This window comes from Boleophthalmus pectinirostris, unplaced genomic scaffold (genome assembly GCF_026225935.1).
Source record: "Boleophthalmus pectinirostris isolate CB_2022bp ecotype Guang Dong unplaced genomic scaffold, ASM2622593v1 HiC_scaffold_85, whole genome shotgun sequence".
Taxonomy (NCBI): domain Eukaryota; kingdom Metazoa; phylum Chordata; class Actinopteri; order Gobiiformes; family Gobiidae; genus Boleophthalmus; species Boleophthalmus pectinirostris.
In genome coordinates, this window is record NW_026571527.1 from 1 (window position 1) to 23,275 (window position 23,275).

Consider the following 23,275-nt stretch of genomic DNA (forward strand, 5'->3'; position numbering starts at 1 on the left):
AAATGTAGTAAATTTTGATACTAAACACTTAACAATTTCTCTTTGTTTAACAATAGAAAGTAATAATGACTTGCTTTAAAATCAATGTGTGGTCTTATATTATTTTCTGATATAAATCCAGACAATTAAAAACAATCCAGAAAGGTCCAATTCTGTCCTATTTATTTACTTTCAGCATTAATACTTGCTCAAATATGTATCTACTCTCAGGATTAGTTTTAGGGTAGTGTGGCAGTGATTTTGACAACTGAACAATAGACAGATGGAGAACCACTTGAACTGTGTAAAGGATACAAAATATGTATCGCAGAGCAGGTTTGGTGTAGTCTGCTTGCTTAAGATAGGAGATAACCTCAAGGGCTGGCTGTCTTATCATAACACAGGATTCATTAAAAGTCTTTATCTGAAAAAAGATACACAGAATTAATCAAATCTGTTAAGATCTGACAGGAAAACAGATCATCAGAAACCTACCTGCTGCTGGTATCGCGGAGGGAGCCCGTGGGGGAAGAGAGTGTGCATATGCGAAGCTGGCACTGTGTAAAACTGTCCAATATGGTTCTCTGTCTGGGATGCCTGTGCAGTGAAGAAAGGTCTTAATACATTTATGATACATTTTTACACAAAATCTGGACAAGCCTATCAATGGGTCCAGAATTATTAAAAATGAATTTAAGATGAAAACTAAAAGAAAGTCTGACACATTTGAGAACAAAAAGATGTCAGCAGCCTGTCTGGACATAACATCTAATTTGCTTTTAAAGTTAATGTAATTGGAAGGACAATATTATTTCTAAAAATGGTATTTTCAAATGAAACACTACACAAATGCATCATAATCTAAAACTGAAGGAGATGTGCAAGAAAAGCTGAGTAAAGTATAGTCTAAAGAAATAAACTTTTGCTTACTGGATCATGTTCTGGGCTTCTGAAGATGGAGAACTGGTCTGGGTATGAGTGATCAATCAGAGCCTCCTGCTGCTGACAGATAGATGTGGAGTGGAGGGCCCTAGCATGGTTTATCTGAAAATATTTAGACATTCAGAGTAAATATTGGGAAGCGACAGTCAATTATTCAAACTTGTATAAGGTGACCAGTAGGGATGTAACAATAACCAAAATATTGTGATATCGTATCATCAAATGTCTTTCAATAATATCGTGAACCATCACAATATTATGAAAATTCATTGTTATGGTGCAGCACCAGCTAAAAGAAACAGAGGGAACTACATAGACCGTGATCCTTTGCTCTGTTTCAGTCCAGTTTACAAGATGAAATGACTTATTAAGCACTTTTAAATCTTAATTCTTTAGTTTATTACAGAACCAAAGGCTTGTTAAGGTATTTTTAAAGGAAAAAGTAGTACATTCACAATTTTGTTAGCATCAACAAAATATCGCAATAAATATCGTATGTTAGATGCATATCGTGAAAATACCATACTGAAAAATTTTGGATACTGTTACATCCCAAGTGACCAGATTTTCAAAATAAAAAACTCAGACACCCCCGGTTTGTGGTGGTTGGTAATAATAAAATGGTGAAATGAATGCACCATTAAAAAAAATTGTTATGCACTTGGCCCATTCATGACTAACATGTGTCAGTATAGTCACATATTCTTTGTATTTTGGGAATTTTTAGGCAGTTTTTCTGTATTTTACCTAAATTAATGCCAATTTATGCCTTTCATTACTGTTGGCAGGGATCAAAGTTGTTAAAAATAGAGACACCTGGGAAATTTCTTACATAAAACTAGTACAAATCAATAGTTTTGGATAAATCAGCTGGGACAGAGGACACAGGGTTCAAAACCGGGACTATCCGAGGTAAATAGGGACATGTGGTCATCCTAAACTTGTATATAATACCTTACCGTCTGTCGTACTCGTAATGACAACCTTTGGAGTGCCATTGTCTGAAAGAAAATATAACACAGCGTTTGCACAATTACACAAAGAAGCTGTACCAGAATTGCTGCACTTATAATCAGTGGCCTCCTGTAACCTTGTCAACTTAGCTCACGGCTAGCATGCGTGTGTAAAACTGCAATATCATGGCAATAAGAAGTGGCTACGATGTCTTACCTGTTAATCGCTTACACCAGGAGCTATTGTCCGCTACGTGTCATTAACTAAAATGTAAAAAAGAAGGGTAGATATTGAATTATTGAGCAAAATCCTGCACCTCCAGAAGCCAAGACCAGCGCGGACAACATGCACCTCCAAACCGGATGTGACGACACAGGACCACAAAACTCACGGACCAATCACGCTGCAGGATTCACAAGAAAGTGAATAAAATGGGGCTTGACTTTGGTACCTTTTTTATTACCTGCTCTTAATTTGTACCTGGCTGTCCTGAGTGGATTTACCATCTCTAGATTCATATTGTGCTTTTCATATTATTACTTTTTCTTTTTGGGAACGGCATTGGTATAGGCCCCTTTTCCATTCACTACCATATTTTAACATTTCTCATTTATTCTATATTTGAAATAATATATAATTCAGGCGATCCAAACTCACCTTAGAAATATATTAAATAATTATCTACAATGCAGTCGTGCGCGCCACCTTGTGCATTTTGGGGGAATTTTTTTGGGAGACTAATGGGATTGGTTTACAGATGAGGTTGGAACTAGGAAAAAATATGCATCGTGATAGCCCATTGCGTAATCTTCAAGACGAGCCATCAATAACGAGGCCATATCGACATCAAGCACCGCGACGAAGCTGTTGAACTTTTGGTCAACCTATTGATTTTGCCAAGTCGTCGCCATTTTATTAAGTGCCCAAATACCCAGCAGTCACCCCTAGTCAAATCCCCATGTTCGGTATTTTGCCTCCTTCTCTGGCCACATGAACGTAGTCCGAATACATTCTCGCGCACTAATCATTGTGCGTGTGCGCGCCACGGCATGGGCACCACGAGCGCTGCGGATCTGTCAGCTTTGACACGTTAACAGCTCGTGCGCAGACGTACAGCTCAAGCTGAGCCATTACTGGCGGGAGCAATGTTAACTTTCCCCGGGAGAAGTGGGCAGAAGCAGATCCGTAAGAAGAGTCCGCCACCTAGCTGCGGAGACAGACATCTTTGAACTACGTGATTATGAAAACACCCGCGCCAATGTTGTTCCACAGTGAGCGCTGCTCTCGGATGATTCTCAAAGTGGCTTTTGGGGGTGTTTTCACCTTCGCTGGTCACATTATGTAATCAAAGCCAAATCTAATGCACCACAAGCGGCGGGATCGTTGCTGCAAGCGACAGAGCAGAACAGTAACACCTTCACCTCATCTTAAACGCAGTTGGCTCTGGGACGCGCTTTCGGGTAAGTAGCCTACGTAGCCTTATTACACATTACCATGGCAGAGCGCATTCATGTGTGCAGGCCTGTCATCATCTGCGTACTCCGATCACTGGGGCTCAGTGACAACTGTGTGCATCCGCTTTTGCGCTAATTTTATCCTTGTTGCTGAGTATGTTTCTCCGTTTGATTTTCGCTCATGGACGGTGATATTTCTTACTCCAGTGTTGCTGACACCAGCAGAAGGGCTGGCAGAGGACAGATAGGAGAGAAATGTGGATGGGGACTTATCCTCACACAGACACTATTAGTGCCCATATTTTGATGCTACGTAGTACCCAGATCCATGTCGTACCCAGTTTAAAATGTTGTAGCGTATCTTGGAGCTCGCTCCATGCGCGGGATATTAGGTCTATGGAAAAGGGAGTGACGACAACAACACGTGCATGTGTGTATGATTTGTAAATGCGTCAGCGTCAGTGAATTGTGTTTTTCTAAGGTGCGCAAAGTCACAGCGGAGAAGGAAGCTCCTGTTAGTAAAAGAGTAACACCCCCACTGCCCTCAGACTACTGTACATACAGTAACAACCTCAGCCTACGCAGCAATGACATGGTACACAATGTACGACCAACACACGTATGACAGGTGAGCGCGAGGGCCACGAGCGCGCACGGGGAAACTTCCCTCACGTGAGGAGCGAGGCAGCTCTGGCTCCGTTCTCCAGTCTAGATACCATCAGAGCGGGCTCGTCTCCAGCGGGGAGCCGTGCCCTGCTGTTGTCAGGCAGATGATAATGGGGTAGTGTAGTTATTGATGATAACACCGTCATGGGATGGTGATGATGGCTGGAAATATGGAGGGCCATTATTATGATTTAATCGTTCCCTTGCTCTGGTGAGGAACCACAGTGGCTACAGTGTCAAGTCCACACATCATTCTGTCATTTCTCTCCTGTTCAAATGATTCTGAGGTTTGTCTAGGACTTTTGTAGAAAAAGATGATGCACACGAACTCATCTTAAAAATTATATTATATACTAAATATATGCTTTGGGAACATCATCCACATTTGCCCTCTTCTTTTATGATCTACAAAACAGTTAATTCAGTTCACAGACATAGGCTTGATCATCAGTGTCCAGTCTCACTTTTATTAGTATTGTATTACAATTTTATTTAAACAGAGTGAGAAGGAGGCTTGTGTGTGTATTCCCCCTTTATTCTGAACAGTTTTGACTCCCAAAAGCTCTCCATAACGGTTACATAACTACAGTAACTGGAACAGATGTTGATTTAAGCACTGTATGATTCAAGCAAGTGGGTTTGGGTGTGGAGGGACCAGGACACAGGAGAGTGCTCTTAAATAAAAACATCATTTGAGATTCTCTTGTAAGTGCAGGGGACACTGACTGTGTAGAGAGACAGATAAGCTGTTCCAGAAGAGAGAATGGGCTTTGTGGACTGTGTTATATTAGAAAATAGATGACTTTCTTTGTTAATTATTGGTGAGTTTAATGAGCGAAGTATTGCCATAGATGGTACTGTTTTTTCTCGTGAACGCAAGTCAATGTGAAAGTGGAGATTCTCTCTTAGGCAGGATTCATTTTAGGGTGTGTTTCTTGTTCTAATGCCACATTAAAAGTCAATTTACAATGGGGTCAATGAAAAGCTTACTTGACTTAGAGGAAGCGATGGGAGGAGGAATTTGCACTCCTTTCCAAAAATAAGTTTTACCCTTTCCTACGGATTTGTGTTACCACTACTGAAAGGGAGGAGGGGACTGGTCGGACTGTGAATGGAGGGATTTAGTTTGGAGAAGAGAAAAAAGAACCAAGTGGAGGAGGAAATATGGTTCTGATTAACATGGATACAGTGCATGAGTTGACCACTTTACTGTGTGGTCTACACAGAGTGAAGGCGAGAGAGGGAGAGACTGCATGGGACTAATAGAGAATGTATGCGAGAGCTTACTGCCAAACATGAAAAGGGGAGTTTCAGAGAGAAAAGAAAGTACAGCAGAGGGAAGGGTGGGCGGAGAAGTGCTTGTGGGAGTAGCTGAGAACAGAAGGCGCAAAGACACAGAGGAGGAGGAGACTATCAGGAGTGTGTATTTGTGGCCAGCTCAGTGATTGATACGTTGATTTATAAAAATGTGGATTAAACAGTGTCTCTGTTGTATTTAGAATCATACAGATATCACAGACTTGGAGCGTGTCTTCGTTTGCTCTAAGCTTCAGGAGAAGTGCAGTGTTGATTGGTCTCTTAGTCTGATGTGTGTGATGAGATCATCTCTGTGGACACAGGCTTTAGCACCTCTTCACAGCTGCCTGCCGGACGGGGACTTTCCCCTCAATTTCTCTATTGCTGCTACTCAACGTCTGAGCTCATCGAAATGACTAATCACTTGACTCTGTCTTTCTCTCCTCTCTCTCTCTGTCTCAAACTCCCTCCCTTTCAGCTAAAGCCTTAAAGACAAGAAACGGCCGAAGAAGGATCCCATTTGCGCTTGGATTTGTCCATCTTTTTAGTTGTAAATATCTGGACCCTTCACACCTGCAGTCTACTTTTAGTTGGTGACGTAACTCATTTCAAGGAGGCTGCCTAAAAGTGAATGCCAAAAGCATTTTAATCTCCCCCGTCTTCTCTGATGGACCAGAGAGTGAAGGGGGGCAGCCCTCCAAAAGCCTCTGTAGATGCCACATCTGCACCCAAAGGCTCAGAGAAGGACCATGTGCCAGAGAAGAAGCGTAAAGCCGGAGCAGAGGAGGAAAGTGGGGACAAGGGGGCAGTGCTGGAGCTGCTCATCGAGGGGCGCTGTGGGACCAAGGGAGATCAGCAGCTCCAGATCTCAGGCAAAGACACAAGCTGCCCCGAGGGGAATGTGAGACTCCGAATCGGACTCCAGGCCAAACGCACCAAGAAGCCGCCCAAGATCTTAGAGAGCTATGTGTGCAAGCCCACTATAAGAACCTATCAGAGGCAGGGCAGGGGGGCGCTGAGGGGGGAGGCAGAGGGGGGAGTGGGTCACCAGAGCAAAACCAGCTCCAGTGCAGATGAAGCGACCAGCAAAGAGCAACACTCGGGCTTGGATAGTGTCCAGACCACCTCCAAACAAACAGCATCTGCTCCGCCAGTCGCACCATCGTCATTATCAACATCATCATCAACAACAACAACAACATCACTGCAGCCACTGCCCTCAGCTCCCACCACAGCCTCTGCCTCTGCAGCTTCAGCTCAGAGGAGCAAGTCCACCAGTCAGGTGAGTTCACTGCACCTATGTTTATGCTTTACCTGTCAGATATCCTCTGACAAACTATTACGAAAAAAATGTCTTCATGTATTATTGAGAATATGTGCTTAAGTTTTATGTTGCACCACAGCGTAGTTCATAGAGTGCAAAGTGGTCCGTCTTTTAGCTCCTTTGCAATAAGGTCACAGCTTGTCTCACAGAAACCTCAGCAGCATGTTTAAACAAACACAACTATAAATAGGACAACAGCACAGCAACCGTTTGGAGCTTTTACACACATTGGTCTATCAGTCCTTATGACAATCACCCGAGGGGAAGAGCATTACTGGGGCAGTGCAAACGCCACTCGCGCCGCCACAAAATTACAGGACAAGTACAAAATGTCAAGCCTTCTCATCTGTATTAGTGGCAATTTATAGCTACCAATAGCAAAGCTTTCTGTGCGTCTCCATCTCTGCCCAGCTCTCTATATCTGTCCCTGTCTTCTATTTTTACATCCCCTCTTTTATACCTGCTCTCATTTATCTTTCACTCCCCCTCTTCTCGTTCCACTCTCTTCCTCTGCCTTTGTATTTCTCCTTTCTGTGTCAACCCCATTTTCACTACCCTCCTCTTGCTATGCCCTCTTTCCTCTGTACGATTAAGTAATTTTGTCCCCCTTATGTTATTTTAATGGGCAAAAGCAACATTTCTTCAGTTGTTCTTTCCTATGACACTTTATTACTGTCAGTGCGGACTTATGTATGTAGAAGGTATTGTGGTTAATGAGATTTCCTCCTTGTGTTCCCCAGGTCCCAATCAAACTGGCTGAAAAGGCTGATGTTGTTTCAAATGGTACATCAGAGAAAGTGAAGAAAAGTTCATTAGTGAATGGTCTGTCGGCTGCACATAAAAGCTCCTCGCCCAAAACTGACAGTAAATCTCAAATCCCATCTCCAAAATCCTCCCAAACGGAGGAAATAAAGACTGAAACGAGCACCGGCAAGAAACATAATGGCTTGGTGCAGGCATCCAAACACAAGGGACTATCAAATGAGAAAGGGACTGTCAACATCAGCAATGCATCTTCTGAAAAAGTCAAATCTGGAAAACATAATACTACTCCATCCATCTCTTCAACGGCAAAATTGACAGCAGACAGCTCTCAAAAAGAACCGTCAAATAACAGCAAATCTCCATCCATCTCCACTGTCACCCCCTCGTCTCCGATCACCTCCCAACCTCAAGATGATCCTTTAATGCAGCCTATGGTAGAAAAAAGAAAAGACAAAAAGAAGAAGTCTAAGAAAGAAAAACGAAAGGATAGAAAATCAAAGCGTGACAGATTAGAGGGAGAAAGGGCAAAGAGTCGCAGCGAGGAGAGCAAGACGAAGAAGGAGAGAGGGAGAGAGGATCGGCATAAATCTAATGATGTTAAAAAAGAACAAGCCCCCAGTAAAAATGACAAAACGTCAAGCCAGGAGTGTCAAGTTGAAAATACAGAAAGTAATGCAGACATTGGTAGTTGTACGATAGAAGAAGTTATATGTGATACTAGACAAGATGATAACTCTATAGACATAAAAGGCAGGGAAGCTGATCCAGTGGAAACAACAGGTGATAACAGTAAATCAAAAGACCAGGACACTTTGAGAAATTCGCCTCCGGTCCAATCCATATCCACGCCTCCCGCCTCTTTGCCCCCTCTCTCTGCCCCCTCCTCCCCTCCAGAACAAGACAGCCGCCCGCTAAAGAAACGAAAAGCCCGCAGGCCCAGCTGGACAAAGTTGGTGCACCGAGCTCAGAAAGCGGAAAATCATGAAGCCACTTTGGATTCCCAGCGTAATCCCTCTCTCAGTTTTCCCCAGAACCCAAAGACATCCCTTAATCCCAATGAGTCACATGCAGCCACTTCCAGCACTGTTCCCAAAAGCTCCTCCCCTCCGTCTACTCTAACTAGGTCTCCATCTCCAAAACAGACAAACCCAGAGCCTGTTACATGTGCCACGAAAACTCCACCAACCCCAACTCGTAAAAGAGGACGGCCTAAATCGCAATCTGGCAGCTCCAATGAACCTCCTCCAAAACTTTCCCCAAATGTTACCCCCACACAGGTGCCTATTCCTGGACAGGACAGACCACCTACTCCAGTGCAGCTATGTCCCACAGAGAGTAGACCCAGCCCAAGAAAGCGAGGTCGCCCTCCAAAGCGCCCGCTCCAAAACGATGACCAGCATAGCTCCAATGCACTGAGTGACCATGGTGACAAGAAAAGGAGTGTTCCCATGTATGAAAACAGGCAGCTAAACATCAGGAGGTTGATAAATGAGATGAAGAAGCGAAAAAAGAAGAGGTTTCACAAGGTTATGTCATCGGTGTTTGTGGCAAAAGATGCTAAATCGATAGAGGCTACAACAGTACAAACACTCTCATCTCTGTCCAGCTCCTTAGGGGGTAAGTTTGGTCCTCAAATTAATGTCAGCAAAAGAGGAACTATCTACATGGGAAAGAGGAGAGGACGAAAACCAAAAGTGCAAAGCGGCATCTCCCACAGCTCCCCTCAGCCGTCTCTGTTCACCAGTGCTCCAGAAACGTCTCTCTTTTCGCAGCCTCCCCCCTCTCACCCCTTCCCCTCCCCTTCGCTCACCCACTCAAGCGGAGCCCAGAGCCCTTACAGCGAACACAGCTTCGCCGACCCATCCCCGTGTCTGCTCTTCTCTCAACCTTTCTCCTTGCCCTCCCCCTCCTCCTCCTGCACCTCCCCGCGACCCCCCTCCTCATCCTCGCTCTCTTCGTTTGTGAGGAAGAGTTGTCCTTGCCAGGGCAGACCTCACTTCCCATTCCACCAGTCGACATGTAAGCTCTCCACTCCCACAACTTCACTGCAGCACGCACCTGGCTCTCCTCCGGGCCACCTGAAAGAGGCCACTACATCCCCCAGGAGTGAGTCCCATAGCGAGGAGACTTTGCCTAGCGACAGTGGAATCGGGACGGATAACAACAGCATATGCGAGCGCGGAGAGATGCGAGGATCCAGAGGGATGCTAAGAGTAGGTCACTCCTCCGGGATTGTCTTAAGCAGTCAAAAACATCCTGCTTCTATCTTGGAACACCCGTCTGCTGTCTCCCCTCCACTACTGTCCCGACACCCCAATCCAAATGCGCATAGGGACCGGCACAGGCACAGACGTCGAGATTTTGACTGCTCCTCTTCTTGCTCGTGCCTGTGCGCATGTTCTGGGCAAAGTAAATGCATTCAGTCAGACTTTTACTCCTGCCACAACGCACTGAAAAGACAGAAAGGTAAACATAAGAAGAAGCACCAGCAAATGCAAATGCAAGATCCAGAATTTCTATCAGAGTTAGAAGATCTCATCGTGTTGTTTAGTGAGATGCACATTGGGCGGAGAAGTTGGGCAAGGGCTGGTCTTGTCCATGGTTTTGAAGGGGGTAGTCCTGGGGGGAGAAGGCACCACTCCTCCCACTCAATGCGCTCCAATATATTTCGCATAAACTTAAATGGATTCTACTCACCTCACCCCTCCACCTACCCACACAACCCCTCTTTCCCAACTCAGCCTTTCTACTCCTGCCATCCAGTGCATTGTAATCGCAAGCTTGATCGAAGACAGTGCGGTTGTTCATCAAAATTTCAAGATTCAATTGAAAACATGTACAGGAGTTACCCGAGCCTTTACAACCATCTTCCTAACTCGTATCCTCTACCTTCTGCTAGTCAATTCGCTCTGCACCAATCTCCCCATTTCTTGCTCAATCCAGCTCGTTTTCACAGGCGTAGGAACAGACTTCTGCGAGACGGGGGTATCGGAGGTGAAGAAAGTCCAAGGGGGAGCGGCCATGCTGGATCAGGCCTCCCGTCAAACTTCTCCTGTGGGTGTGGGAGAAGCGAACACAAGCATAAACACAAGCATCGCCACCGACATTGCGACGAAGAGGATGAGTTGCAGGAAGATGAGGTGGAGAGGGAGAGATTTGGTTCAAAGCAAAGATCAGGGTTCATTTTCAGGCCAGAAGAAATCGGAAGAAAAACGGCAAGGGGGTTAGGTAGCATGCTGTCCAAAGAATCACCCTGGTCACGCCAGAATGGATCCGATTGTTTCTCGTCTGTTGCTGCATCTTCGTCAACTGAAAGATTTAAGCAGATACCGTTAACATCTGTTGGTTTGGGGTCTACACATCTGTCGTCTTTTGGGGGAGGCTGGGGCGCCCTGGGACATAGCTGGACAAAATACAGCAGCCTAGGAGGGACGACGTTTGGAAGTTGGACAGGCTTCAATAGTGAAAAGCAGCAAACAAACAAAACAGTTGCGGCAGGTGTGGAGGACGATGATGATGATGAAGAAGAAGAAGAGGAAGATGAAGAAGAGTCAGAATCAGTTTACAGGACATCACCGGCACCAGTACACACAAACCTGTTCACAACCGCAGCTATGGAGACCGGCACGAGGGGGCTGAGGTGGGGAGGGGACAAGCCGTGGAGGAGGGATGAGCCAGCCTGGATGGAGATGAGAGAAACAGGTAAGAGTAATGTTTATGTTTTGGTTCTGTCACATCTGCTGTCAAAGGTTATTTAGTGTATTTATTATACATTGGCTCTATCAAAATATTAGGAATTAATTTTTGTGGAAAAATATATTAAAAAGGCATGAGATTTGTAGTTTATGTTCTCAGTAGGGATGCTGCTTGATTATGACAAAAAATTATAATCGCGATTATTTGGTTCATAATTGAAATCACTACTATTTCAAACAATTACTTTTATACTGTAAACTATAGAGAAAGTATAGACCTAAGATATTTAATAAGTAATGTTGTGTGACACTTCTGTTCATGAGCCTATTTAGGTAACAAAAGTGGCTTTGATGGACATAACAAGTGCACATATTCTAAAAAGAAGGTAATTAATTGTATTTGCATCTACAACATTGGCTCTAATTGAATAGAGCTATAATTGAAACCACAATTTTGAGTTTGATCTATTGCACAGCCCTAGTTCACAGTGCACATTTTAAACTCAAACAGGAGCATTAAAATTTCAGAAGATTTTTTTACCCTTTATTTAACAAGAAAAGAGAATCCCATTGAGATTAAAAACCTCTTTTTCAAGGGGGTCTTGGCCAAGAAGCAGCAATTACAGTGAAATGTGAACTGCTAAATAACTACATGAAACTCATACATGCACTGAACTTGTTTGTAAAGTAAAGTTAAATTACAAAGTTAGCAAGTTTAACACAACATTTAAAACCACCTCACAAGGATGTAATATTTTTTTGCGGGTTGTGAAGGATATTATATAACAAAATAATTGCACATTTTGCTTTTTGCTGATTGTGGCTATTCAAATGGAAATTTCAATTTATCTTCATGTATTACAAAAGACTACGGTCTATTCTTTGTAGAGCAGTAAAAAGAACATTCTCAGTAGCTGCAGTGTTAAAAGGGTAAAAAGCAAGACTGTGGTTCAATATAACAGATGCAACCAAATCATCAGCGGGTGCACTGAATGGATTTTATGCCAGGGCTGTTCTTTCAGAGGATCAGAATGACAGGTTTTTATATTTGCACAATGTGGGCACGGCGAATGTGGCATAACCATTTTAGAAACAAGACTACTTTTCTCAGGTGTTGTTTATAGGTACATCAAAGTCGAGCAAAGAAATAAGACTTGCTTCTTTTTATAGACAATCCAGATTCTTGATACTGGGAACATAACACCAAAACCAAAATCTTTTTTCCAAAAATGTGACAAAATGAGTACAGAATCTTGATTTTAAATCAGGAAACTGTCAGATCTTGTGATTCTGTAGCAAAGTACACACTGTTGCTCCCTGTGGGTATACAGGGAATACAGTCATTAGGTAACCACTATATTGGCTATTTAAAGCTTGGCCTATCTTTCCCAGCTGACCCACAGTGCCTATTTCACTTGGAAAATGCAATAAGGAGTAAGTGGTCATTCTTGTCTGGGTCTATGGAAAATGGAACAAAGATATAAACTTCATTGTGATGAATGAGGAGGAACACGGGGGTCACTGTGGGGGCACATGAAGCTTGTGAAGGGAAACTGTCTTTTTAAAGAGGTGGAATACAATTGACATGAGTCCACAGTCTTAACTGAATACACATGTGGTGCAGCTCGCTAACACAGTCCCTCTCCCTCTGTCACCCTTTAGATTTATGTCCCCATTTACTGAATGTGCAAAACAAATTGTGTGAGTATGTTCTGCTCACGATAAGAGCGCACTGCGCTGTTTGTCAATTCCTGTGGTTTCTTGGCGCGTGCATGTGTGCACATAAATCTTTGTTAATGCATTTCCCAGAAGTGATCTGGTCAGAGGAAATGTAGTGACTCACCTAATCTGTGGCCCGTCCGCGTGACTCAGCCCCGAGCGGCTCACCTCGCGCCTCCTGTAGGCACGGAAACTGAGCCACATCTGTCTCGCCTCACCAGTACCCCCCCTCCCTCTGTCTCTGTGGCACACAGGTTCACACCGTGATTCAAGAAACTGGGGGTCACAGAAAACTGTACCATCTTCAGACAATGGGTCAGTTCATAAAAGGCGACCAGGGAGGCCCAGGAAGCACCCACTCCCATCTGAAGCTTCTCCCCCAGCACACTCCACCACCTCTGGGTTTAAGTCAGTGCCTGAAGTGCAGGCTGGCACCGAGGCAGCGAGGAGAGAGAGAACAGAACCAGGGCTCCTGACAGAGGCCCAGCTGCAGGCCAAGAAGAAGAAGAGCCGCCAGAGGAGACACAGCCCCTCCCCTCCTCATCAGAGGTAAACTGCTCTCTGCCCTCAGACAGTTACAGTTAGTGCTGCTCTATTAACACATCCATTTCAGCACTGTGTGCTAAACCAGTGCCTCTTCTCTCTCTCTCTTGCTCTTTCTGTCATTCTCCCTCTTTCATGGATCTGTTCTTTTAGTGTCACTGAGGACAGGGCAGAGAGTGAGTCGCCCTCTGAAAGTTCGGGACACTCAGATGTGGAGCAGGCTCCATCAGAGCCAGTGCCCGTCCCCACAGAGGAGCGCACAGACACAGCCCCGAGCAAGAGCTTCTTAAAGGCAGGCCTCTATTCTGATGACTACAAGACCACAGAGTGAGTCAAATAAACTATTACTATTTAAAACGATAAAGTATTGAAAGTTCTGACTCAGATGTTTTTGTGTCTCAGCCCCCCATCACAGAACACACACTTTGATGCAGAGAGTACAGACTATTCTCCAGAGGAGCGGGACTACAGCCTGCTGCCTGCTCCCATCCATGTCGGTCAGTATGAAAATCTCCACTTCTTTGTATGTATCTGTGAGAGCTTGTCTAACACATTTCATATGTACAGGGAAATACCTAAGACTTAAGCGCATCCATTTCCAGCTCCCTTATGACGTTATGTGGCTCTGGCAACATGACCAGGTAAACACCAGCTTCAGTGTAGTATAAGTACATGTTACCCAATGCAGCCTAAATGTATCTTATCCTTTTGCAGCTCTGCAGACCGCCTGTGGTCCCTCTGAAGAGAAAGAGACGTTACTGTAAGTGTCATTAGATGTGATCAGTAGATTGATTTGAACTCTTTGGTTCAAAAGTCTCTGGTCTTTTCAGGTCGACCTAAAGAGAAGACTGTACCCTCCCAAGGCAATGAGGTGTGTTTGAGTATTTCATTCAGCATAAAATGGGTTGTAATTATAAATGAAGTGACCTGTTTTTATTTCCCTCTAGGATCAGACTGAAGACATCACCAGCCTCTTCCCTCACCTTGACATGGATCCTTTAAGCAGCTGTGAGAGGTGCAGGACAATGCCACATGTAAATCAAACTGAACTACTTATCACACTGTTAACAAGCTCATATCTTGTATTACTGTGTGTGGGTCCAGGAGCTTTGTGGTCCAGCACCATGTGTTTCTACTGAGGAACTGGGAGCTGGTGAGAGAGCGTCAGATTCGCCTGAGGATTGAGCGAGAGAGGCAGAGAGACAGTGAGGAAGAGGAGGAGGAAGAAGAGGAGCGAACGCAGGACCACAGCCACATCAAGTCAGGTCCATGAAGCAAGTGTGTGTTTGTTTTGTTTCTGTAGGGGTCTGTCTCCTTAGTGGCGTGTTTTCATTGTGCTGATGTTTTTTCTATGTGTGCATGAATGTGTGCATGTGGCCTGGTATTTATCATATCATGGGGACATAAATATGTATCTCTCATTTTATGGGGAGCTGCCTCTATTATAGGGACAAAAATTAGGTCCCAATTGCATAAATGCTTAATTATTGGAGCAACAACGTGATTTAAAGTTCAGATTAGGGTTTAGGTTAAGGTCAGGTAATTAGTGACTCTAGTTAAGGTTCGGATCAGTCTCCAGCAAATGAATGTAAGTCCCCAGAAAGGATGAAAAGCCACTGTGTGTATGAGCATGTGTGTGTGCATGTGTGTTATGCTTGTCTCTCAATGCCAGACTCAGCAGTTCAAACTAAGTGGTTTTCCAACCTCAGAATTTAAGCCTCCAGAAATGTTCCTCATTTTCAGTCGCCCACTGCTGGTGTCCCAGGGCCAGCAGGCATCAACTTTCTCCATTAACAGTGAAACCACAGTTTCCATCAAAGTCCCAATGAAAGATTTGACAAAAACCAGAGCGAAAGGGCCACTCACATTAGTGCGCCTGTATTCAGAACAAATAGGCTGACCACCTCAAATTATAGTAAAACCGGGACTAGTTGTGCAATTTGCTGGGATGGACATGATAAATTGAAGTTTATAAATAATAATTATATGCAACACCATATAATTTTGTGTTTTTATCAACCATTTTTATCAACCAGAGAGAGACTGGAATAGCAATCAGACACATATTACAATCCAGAACTCAAAATGCCCCAAAAGTTATGATTTATTGCAATGTTTATATTATCCTGTTTTCTATGTCAATCTCACTATTTAATACTATTCATGTGGCATTAGTGAAAAGTGGGGCATTCTCCACATAAGTGAGAAGAGAGACAGGGCTCTAAATGACTGTGCAGAACAATCAAAACAGGGTCAGGTGGTCCCCCTTAGAACAAAGTAGAGTTTGACTGCACGTACTAACAATGTGATATGTGACTTCTGACCTCAGATCAACAGAAGGGGGAGGAGAAAAATTTCAGCAGTGATTCGCCAAAGAGCCAGGACACCTCCAGCTTTCTCACTGCCAACCCCTGTGTAAGTAACATAAAACCAGCCCGAGACAGGACAAAATAACAGCAAATTCCTTTACAATTACATATTTGAACTTTTTACAGCCCACAAAAGCTCAGAGCGGACCAGAAGAGAGAGAGGAAGACAAAGGAGAGGAAGAGGAGGTATGCAGAAAAGAGCAGAGGAGGAAACGCCTCAGTGACTTACTTCTGACACTGCAGCGCTCATAAGCTAATACAGGAGGGTGAGTGGAAGATCAGATATAACACTATCAAATTACCTCAACTATAATTAATCTTCTTGCAAGTTGCACTGATAGTTTTGCACTGTTGTTCCCAAATTGTTTCTGTGTACTTGAGCTTTTTTTTTTTTATGACCCCATTACAGATATAATGTTTAAGCAGCTCTTAAAGATCCTCCTGTGTAGTTGTGTGCAAAGATATCAAAATATCGATATATTGAATCATTTAATGTGATGATACAGCATCGATATCGTGGGCTGCTGTATCGATATATATTGCAGAGAGTTTTTTTGGTATATTTTACAAAATTATTTTGTTGCAGCTACAGTTTTGTTGCTTGTTTATGCAACACATTTGACATTTTCACTGTTTTGAGGATTAAAATGTTTGTGCTTCCTATGAACTTTGCACAAGAAATGGTTTAACAAAGACTTTTAGTAGCACAGCCATAATTTAGCCCTTATTTTTTATTGAACCTTTGCGAATCGAAAGCTCACTGTATTCAGATATGTATTGTATTGTGGCCTATGTATCGAGATATGTATCGTGGCCTATGTATCAAGATATGTATCGTATCGTGGCCTATGTATCGAGAAGAGTATCGTCGCTTATGTATCGAGATATGTATTGTATTGTGGCTTATGTATCGAGATATGTATCGTATTGTGGCTTATGTATCGAGATATGTATCGTATTGTGGCCTATGTATCAAGATATGTATCTTATCGTGGCCTATATGTCCAGATATGTATTGTATCGTGGCTTATGTATCGAGATATGTATCTTATCGTGGCCTATGTATCAGCTATCAAGATATGTATCTTATCGTGGCCTATGTATCGAGATATGTGTCTTATCTTGGCTTATGTAACGAGGTATGTATCATTCCGTGGCCTATGTATCGAGGTATGTATTGTATTGACAACTTCTTAATGATACCCAGCCCTACTGTGTGCTTTTAGCCATGTTATAATGCGTGTTATAATGCTGTTATCAAAAACAGTCCTGGAGCTGTTGTTTTTTTTTCATTCACACATGTTTGCGTAATCCTTTATCCGTCTGTCTAAATCTCCAAAGCTTAAAATGCTCTCTTCCACCTTGTGATGTCATGAAGCAGTATTTTAACAGCTACCTTTTACCTTTTGTTCAGTAGAGATTGGTTAATGAAGGTTTAATGGAGATTAAAGACACAGTGGAGCACTTCCTGTATTACCACATGACAACAAAAGGTGGAACAAATAAATGTGTTCTGTTTTCCTCATTTTGAAGATGGCAAAAATCAAGTACAGAGCCTCTAAACATATGGTTTGGGAAGCTGACTGTATTTCTTCTGTTGTGTAGGTGGACACACTGAGGACGGGACCAGGCCCACACGAACAGATGGACAGGAGATGATGTCATTACGCAGCTACTATTAATGAACAAAAACAACCAGGAGAACAAATATTAGTGGTGACTGAAAATGCATCGGTGACACTTGGAGCAGACGATTGTGTTTTTGAACGTATTACTCAGAAAAGACATCGAACCAAGGCTGAAACCATGGCAACGCATCTTTTGGCCAAAAATACGATGGATCGAAAGAAAACAGACCAGCAGACATGAATTTGCACTAGTGCTGGATTGACAAGCACACTAAAGACTGATCGTATGCAGAGTTGTTAGACTGTATAACTACAAGCCTGCACTTCTAAGATTGCATTTACTTTGGCACCTTAAGGAAAGACTGACAGTGGCCTGACTAAAGAGAAGCAATAGGCTATGTTCACAACATTTTAAAGTTTGATGTCATATTTCTGATGGAGGGCAGGGTTTATCCATGTTTTTCAGAGCAGTTAAAAATTTGCACTGTTGCCAAAAACTCAGAGCTTACTATTCTACATTTTTAAACAATCCACAGTCCTCAAAATGGCATCTGTAAAGAGGAAACTAAAACCCATGAATATAACTCTATGGGTAATTTACAGCATTTGTCAGAAATAACCAAGCAGAAAATCCACATATGGTGAATCCAGGAATTTTGTCAGTGATTGAGTCAACAAATTTGCTGGAATAATATTTTGGCAAAATGTCATTTCGACTGAATACAGTGGTGCCTTTGTTATTAAATAATGTCATCACTTGCCTTGATATGATTAATACTAATAATAATAATAATTTCACCTCAGTTGATTTACGCGAACAGAGAAGACTTTGAAATTTGTGCCAGTAAAAACATTTTGACCTGCCCTCCATCTCAATGTTTAAAGGTGTAATAAGTAACTTTTCAGGTTTTGCTTGATTCTGCGGACATGTTATTGCTTTGCCTTCTAAAGTTTCCATAGTGACATTAAATCTATCCATCTTGCATTTAAACAATTACAGGTGTAGGCAAGTGGTGTACCCCTCTCCTGAAAAGTTACACATTGCACCTTTAACTTTGGACTGATTAAAATGTTATGACATCAGCGTTGTGATCCCAGCTTAATGGTACTTTGCATTTCAGCTCTGAAGTTTCCAAGAGACAAGGAGCTCATGAACGCTGCCCCAGGGTAAAAAATGAAAAAAACTGAAAGAAGAAATTCCCTGCTTAAGTAGGTCAAAACTGAACTGTCTTTTTCTTGTTAAGCTTTCAAAGTCACGTTGCACCTTTGGGATATGACATGAGGAGGGAGACACGAGCAGAGGTGGGTAGAGTAGCCAAAAAATGTACTCAAGTATAAGTACTGTTACTCAAAAATGATAGAAATAAGTAGTTCTGGTGGTGATCCAAGTTATTACTCGTATCACAGAAAAACATGTTTGGGGAAAACACTATTCAAATAAGAGTGAAACCTGGACATAATACAGCATTTTAATGTAATCTGACATATAAAATACAGAATAATCCACATATTCAAAATGGAAGATCGGTGTCATAACAGAAGGTAAAGTGCAAGAAACACCTCAACTGTCAACACATTCATGGGTTTCAGCTTCCTGTTATATGCACATTCAGAAGATGATGTTTTTTTTTCATTGCTAATTACTGTGTCAACGGTCCTACGTTTTCGTCATTCTGAAACCCATGGATAGTTCTTGATATAGTTAGGCTTTCTTACAGTAAAAGGAGTATCCACAACTTTTGCTCAAATACGAATAATGTTTCTTATGGTCAGAAAACTAATAGAAGTCAAATTTTTACTCTAGTTACTCAAGTAAATGTAACTGATTGCTACCCACCTCTGGACATGAGCCAGTTAAAAGCTTTTGAGTCAGTGTTACTTTACCAAGACAGTGTGTGCTGTGTACCAGTGAATAGACAGGGGAGGGGGTGGGCTTAGACATAGGAATTTTGGCATTGCTGCAACAGAATTTGTAATGAGGCTTTAAGAAAAGGAGGAGAGAAGTTATTTTTTGAAAAAGAGCAGAACTTAGTGACTCTAATCTGCTATAAAACAGATAAATATATGAATTATAAGAATGTTTATTAATGAGTATTTTCAGTATTATTTCCTGGTGAAGGGTAATACATATTATAAAGTGTTTTTGTTTACTTCCGGCTGCCTGAGAATGTGCCCCTGAGCAGAGACAATCAGAATGTCCGTGGGGTGAACAAAATGTGAAAAAGGATTTGAAAAATGCTATTGATTTCATTGCAAAAAGATCATCTAGATTAGTTAAAATGGCTTAGAATGTCAATCTTAATTTAAGGAATTTTATGTTTATTGGGCTGATAGATGTAGGTAATTTCGCTTGCTTCAGTGCATATTTTCTTTTCAAGCTGTTTTATTTGGGGTTGGACAATTGCTCTTGCACTATTTGCAGTTTTATTCTCTTATTTCAAGATGTATTGTATTGAAACTACTAATAACTGTAAAGTGCACGGCGTAACTTCTCATACGCCACCTGCTTGTCTCCAACATCTGTCTAGCAAAATGCCTTGAAAACATGCACTCTTACTGGGAGCAGGGTCGCCTTTCTACAGGTCTGACCACCTGCTAGGCATAAACAATTTTAATGCCATATTGTGGAACATTCCAGGCAAAGCAAAAATAAGAAAAACAGACAAGAAGCAGGATTCCAACATTACCAAAAATGTTACGCAGAAATAATCTCGCTCATATAAGCAATTAAATATAAGCAGTGGTGGATGAAGTACTCAGTTTTGTTACTTAAGTAAAAGTACAGATACCGGGTTAAAAGATTACTACACTTACAAAATGATTACTTACAAAAAGATTACAAAAGAAGTTTAATAATGTGCTTAAATAGAAGTATATTGTATTTTGCAGAGAGTTTTGGAACACTTAAAAGGTGAAATGTAATGATTTTGATAATGAGTTTGTCATTCAATTGATTTGTTAATTTTTCTAGCTGTTTTTTTGTTTTTGTGTATTTGGTTTGTTGAAAGTTGCGACGTAAACTCAAATTAAATGTGTTAAAATAAGTGTCAGCCTTTTCAGCAGGTCTCAAACTGTAAAGAAAATTACTTTTTAGTTTTCAGTCCAAATCTAAAATGTAGTGGAGTAGAAAGTACAGATACATGCTCTCAAATGTAGTGAAGTAAAAGTAAAAAGTATCCACTGTAAAATGTAGCAGATACCTAAAATTGTACTTAAGTATTGTACTTTTACTTTTGTACTTCATTACCTTCCACCACTGAACATAAACTTCTAAAACCATATAAATAAACGTTATTGGAGTATTTTACCGATTGCATATTTTGTATACTCAAATTAAGATTCTGAATTCAAGTCATTTTAACCAAGTCTAGATAGTTATTTTTTGTAGTGTTGGCCTAAAATGCTCTTTGAAAGTGCCATGCTGTTTATGTACCTAAGCGAGCTCATGCAGTCTATAAAGCAATATCTCCTGAATTAAGGACTATACGACTTCCTTTGTAATGTTTTTGTTTGAGAAATAAGGTCATTTCTGTACAGCTGCATATTACGTTCTTTGTTGTAGGATTTTGGTACATTTTTAGTGGAAGAAAATGTCTAGTTTCATGTGAATGTACATATGAACTGTTTTTATTCTGTCCGCAGTAGCCTGTAATTAGTAATATACCTAACAATACTGTATGGACTTAACATAAGCTTTCTTTAGATTTTTTTAAACATGACTGACCAATATGGGACAGTTCTCTTTAAATACTGACTATGATTGTATGGGTTATTTTGTAAAATATATACTTTGTCTCATTTTAGTCCAGTTTTGGTTGTTGTTCGGACAATCAGTGATGACTATAGCTGTTCTGTGTGTCTGTCTGCTCTTCTTTGTAGTGTGGCTTCTGATACTAAGCCAAAAAGTGCAATTTCTTTGACTGTTTACACAATGTATATTTTTCTTCTTTCCTTTTTTAACTAAGAGCACTATGTTAATATGCCAGTGGATGATTAACTTTATAGCAAAGGTACACTAAAGAGATATTTATCTAGTTTGCATGACATGTAACCTTTGCCTGTCGTCTCAGATAATCTGCATCTGAAAAACATTTGGAAACCATTTTAAAGATGCGCTGTGTCACTTTTCTGTCGGAGTGTCCACCCCATGTTTGTTTTTATTGAGTTGTTATTGCTTTATCCGTTATGTTCCACAGTATGGCATTATCTCCATGGAGACAGACAGGAGCGTGATGCCATCCTGCCGAGTTACAGGTCACAGATTGTTTTTCAGCAATAGAAACAGAATTGAATAGATAGGTTTAATGCCATACTGAGGAACATTCCAGGGGAAGCGATAACATATTCAAGGACACGAGCAGGTGGCAGACGCTCAGCAGAAAGGTTACGTAGTGCAGCTTTAACGCCAGAGAATGTCAGCCTCTTCATCATCAACATAATAAAAGCATTTTATGTCTACTAGCCCAGCCTCGGTGTTGTGGATGGGGCCTTCTCGATGCTGCAGTGAGCCTAATCAACTTGAATAAACAGTGCTATCTAGTGGCCTCGCGTTGTACACTTCACACTGCGTTGTCCTTTAGCAATGAGTCACAAAGGCAGCACAAGATGGGGGAGCTGCAGCCCAACCTTATTTTGTCCTTCACAGCACACCACAGTTACATACTCTGGGCCATTTATAGTTTTATGGTTAGACCTGTGCAAAATGTTTCTTTGAGAGATTTAAAGTTTGAAAAAATTGTGAATATCTGTATCCTATGATCTTTCTCAAACAACTAGACCACCTTTGATATTGTATATATTATTTAAATGACTAAAACAAAAAAAATGTAATTATAGATATTATGTTTAAATGGACCCTGGGAACACAGACTGACCCTCAGTTACAGATAAAAGTAAATCAATTTCACTCCCTGCTTGTCTCTGTGGAGATGTTATTGCTCTGCCTGCAATGTCCCACTATGACATTAACTTATTTGTCCAAGGAGACAACTAACTGTCACCACCAGGTTAAAGGTCAGATCTGTGGAGAGGTGACCGCACTCACTCCAAGGAGTTTTTTGTAATAAAAATACTAGCAGTTGAATTAATGCAAGACTGATTCTTCAAAACATTCAAGGAAGTAAAAACATCTTCACTTAGGCAAACATATGACACAACGATAAAAGGTACATAGAGCACCTTTAAATTAATTAGGTAATCCTATTTGATGTATGAACTGGCAGCATAACTACTTTTATTGGTGAGATATGATTTATATTCTTTAGATGAGCAGCTATAGAGAGAGTTATTGAAAGTACATTGTATTTACTTTATATTTAGTTATAAATGGGGGTAATTTAAATTAATTAATTATCTAAGTTAATTCATTAATAATTAATTAAACTATTGTTAGGAAGGCCCATATCTGGAAATAACATAATTGTTCACCAAAGTAAACTGTGAGTTATGAATATTTATTGACTAAGTTAAACTGACAGCATCTTGATATGAAATATGTAAATGAGTGTAGCTCAGTTCCTCTAGGCTGGTGTCTAAAGATTTGAGATTAGGATAAGATAACTTTAAAAGTTATCTAAAGTTATGTGTCTAAACTGATCATTCAAACCATTCTGTGAAATGTGGGCATAAGACCTGGCAGAATGGAGATGTTAGTCACAGTGTGGTCCAGAGAGGTTTGGACATCTGAAGTCCTCAGGGCGTTGGGTCTGAAGAATCAAATGAACTGAGATGGACGGAGGCCACATGATCTAAACAATAACTCCAGGCTCAAGCAGCCTCAGGCTGAAGGAACACTGTATCCTCTGTTTAAAGATGAGCAGAAGACACCTTCCCAGTGTCCCTGAGGTCTGAACAGCACTGGTCACAGAGTAAGGCCAATTTTACCAAAAGCTATTGACTTCAGAAATGCAAATATTTAAATTTGGAAAAATATGAAAGCTTT

General features: G+C 41.5%; 2 protein-coding genes across 6 annotated transcripts; one reads left to right on the forward strand and one right to left on the reverse strand.

Annotated features, from left to right (window-relative positions):
- Positions 1-6: 6 nt before the first annotated feature.
- On the reverse strand, positions 7-2,262 carry LOC129412568 (28S ribosomal protein S29, mitochondrial-like). The gene is made up of 5 exons (XM_055166530.1): positions 2,092-2,262; positions 1,881-1,922; positions 910-1,023; positions 475-576; positions 7-403 (listed from the first exon to the last, which is right to left on the reverse strand). Exons 2-5 carry the CDS (start codon positions 1,917-1,919, stop codon positions 158-160), a joined length of 501 nt encoding a protein of 166 aa, XP_055022505.1. The 5' UTR covers positions 1,920-1,922; positions 2,092-2,262; the 3' UTR covers positions 7-157.
- Positions 2,263-2,706: 444 nt separating this feature from the next.
- Positions 2,707-21,795, forward strand: LOC110163006 (histone-lysine N-methyltransferase ASH1L). Of its 5 annotated transcripts, XM_020927915.2 has the most exons (14): positions 2,710-3,335; positions 5,770-6,573; positions 7,356-11,082; positions 13,049-13,343; positions 13,491-13,664; positions 13,740-13,834; positions 13,905-13,978; positions 14,052-14,097; positions 14,168-14,208; positions 14,285-14,352; positions 14,442-14,602; positions 15,667-15,752; positions 15,833-15,972; positions 17,312-21,795. In XM_020927915.2, exons 2-13 carry the CDS (start codon positions 5,959-5,961, stop codon positions 15,956-15,958), a joined length of 5,508 nt encoding a protein of 1,835 aa, XP_020783574.2. In that variant the 5' UTR covers positions 2,710-3,335; positions 5,770-5,958; the 3' UTR covers positions 15,959-15,972; positions 17,312-21,795. The 5 variants fall into 5 exon arrangements, 3 of the variants coding, with proteins under 3 accessions (XP_055022503.1, XP_020783576.2, XP_020783574.2); XR_008633753.1 differs by lacking the exon at positions 17,312-21,795 and having other exon boundaries at positions 2,707-3,335; positions 14,442-14,615; positions 15,833-15,887; XR_008633754.1 differs by lacking the exon at positions 17,312-21,795 and having other exon boundaries at positions 2,707-3,335; positions 14,442-14,611; positions 15,833-15,853.
- Positions 21,796-23,275: the final 1,480 nt, after the last annotated feature.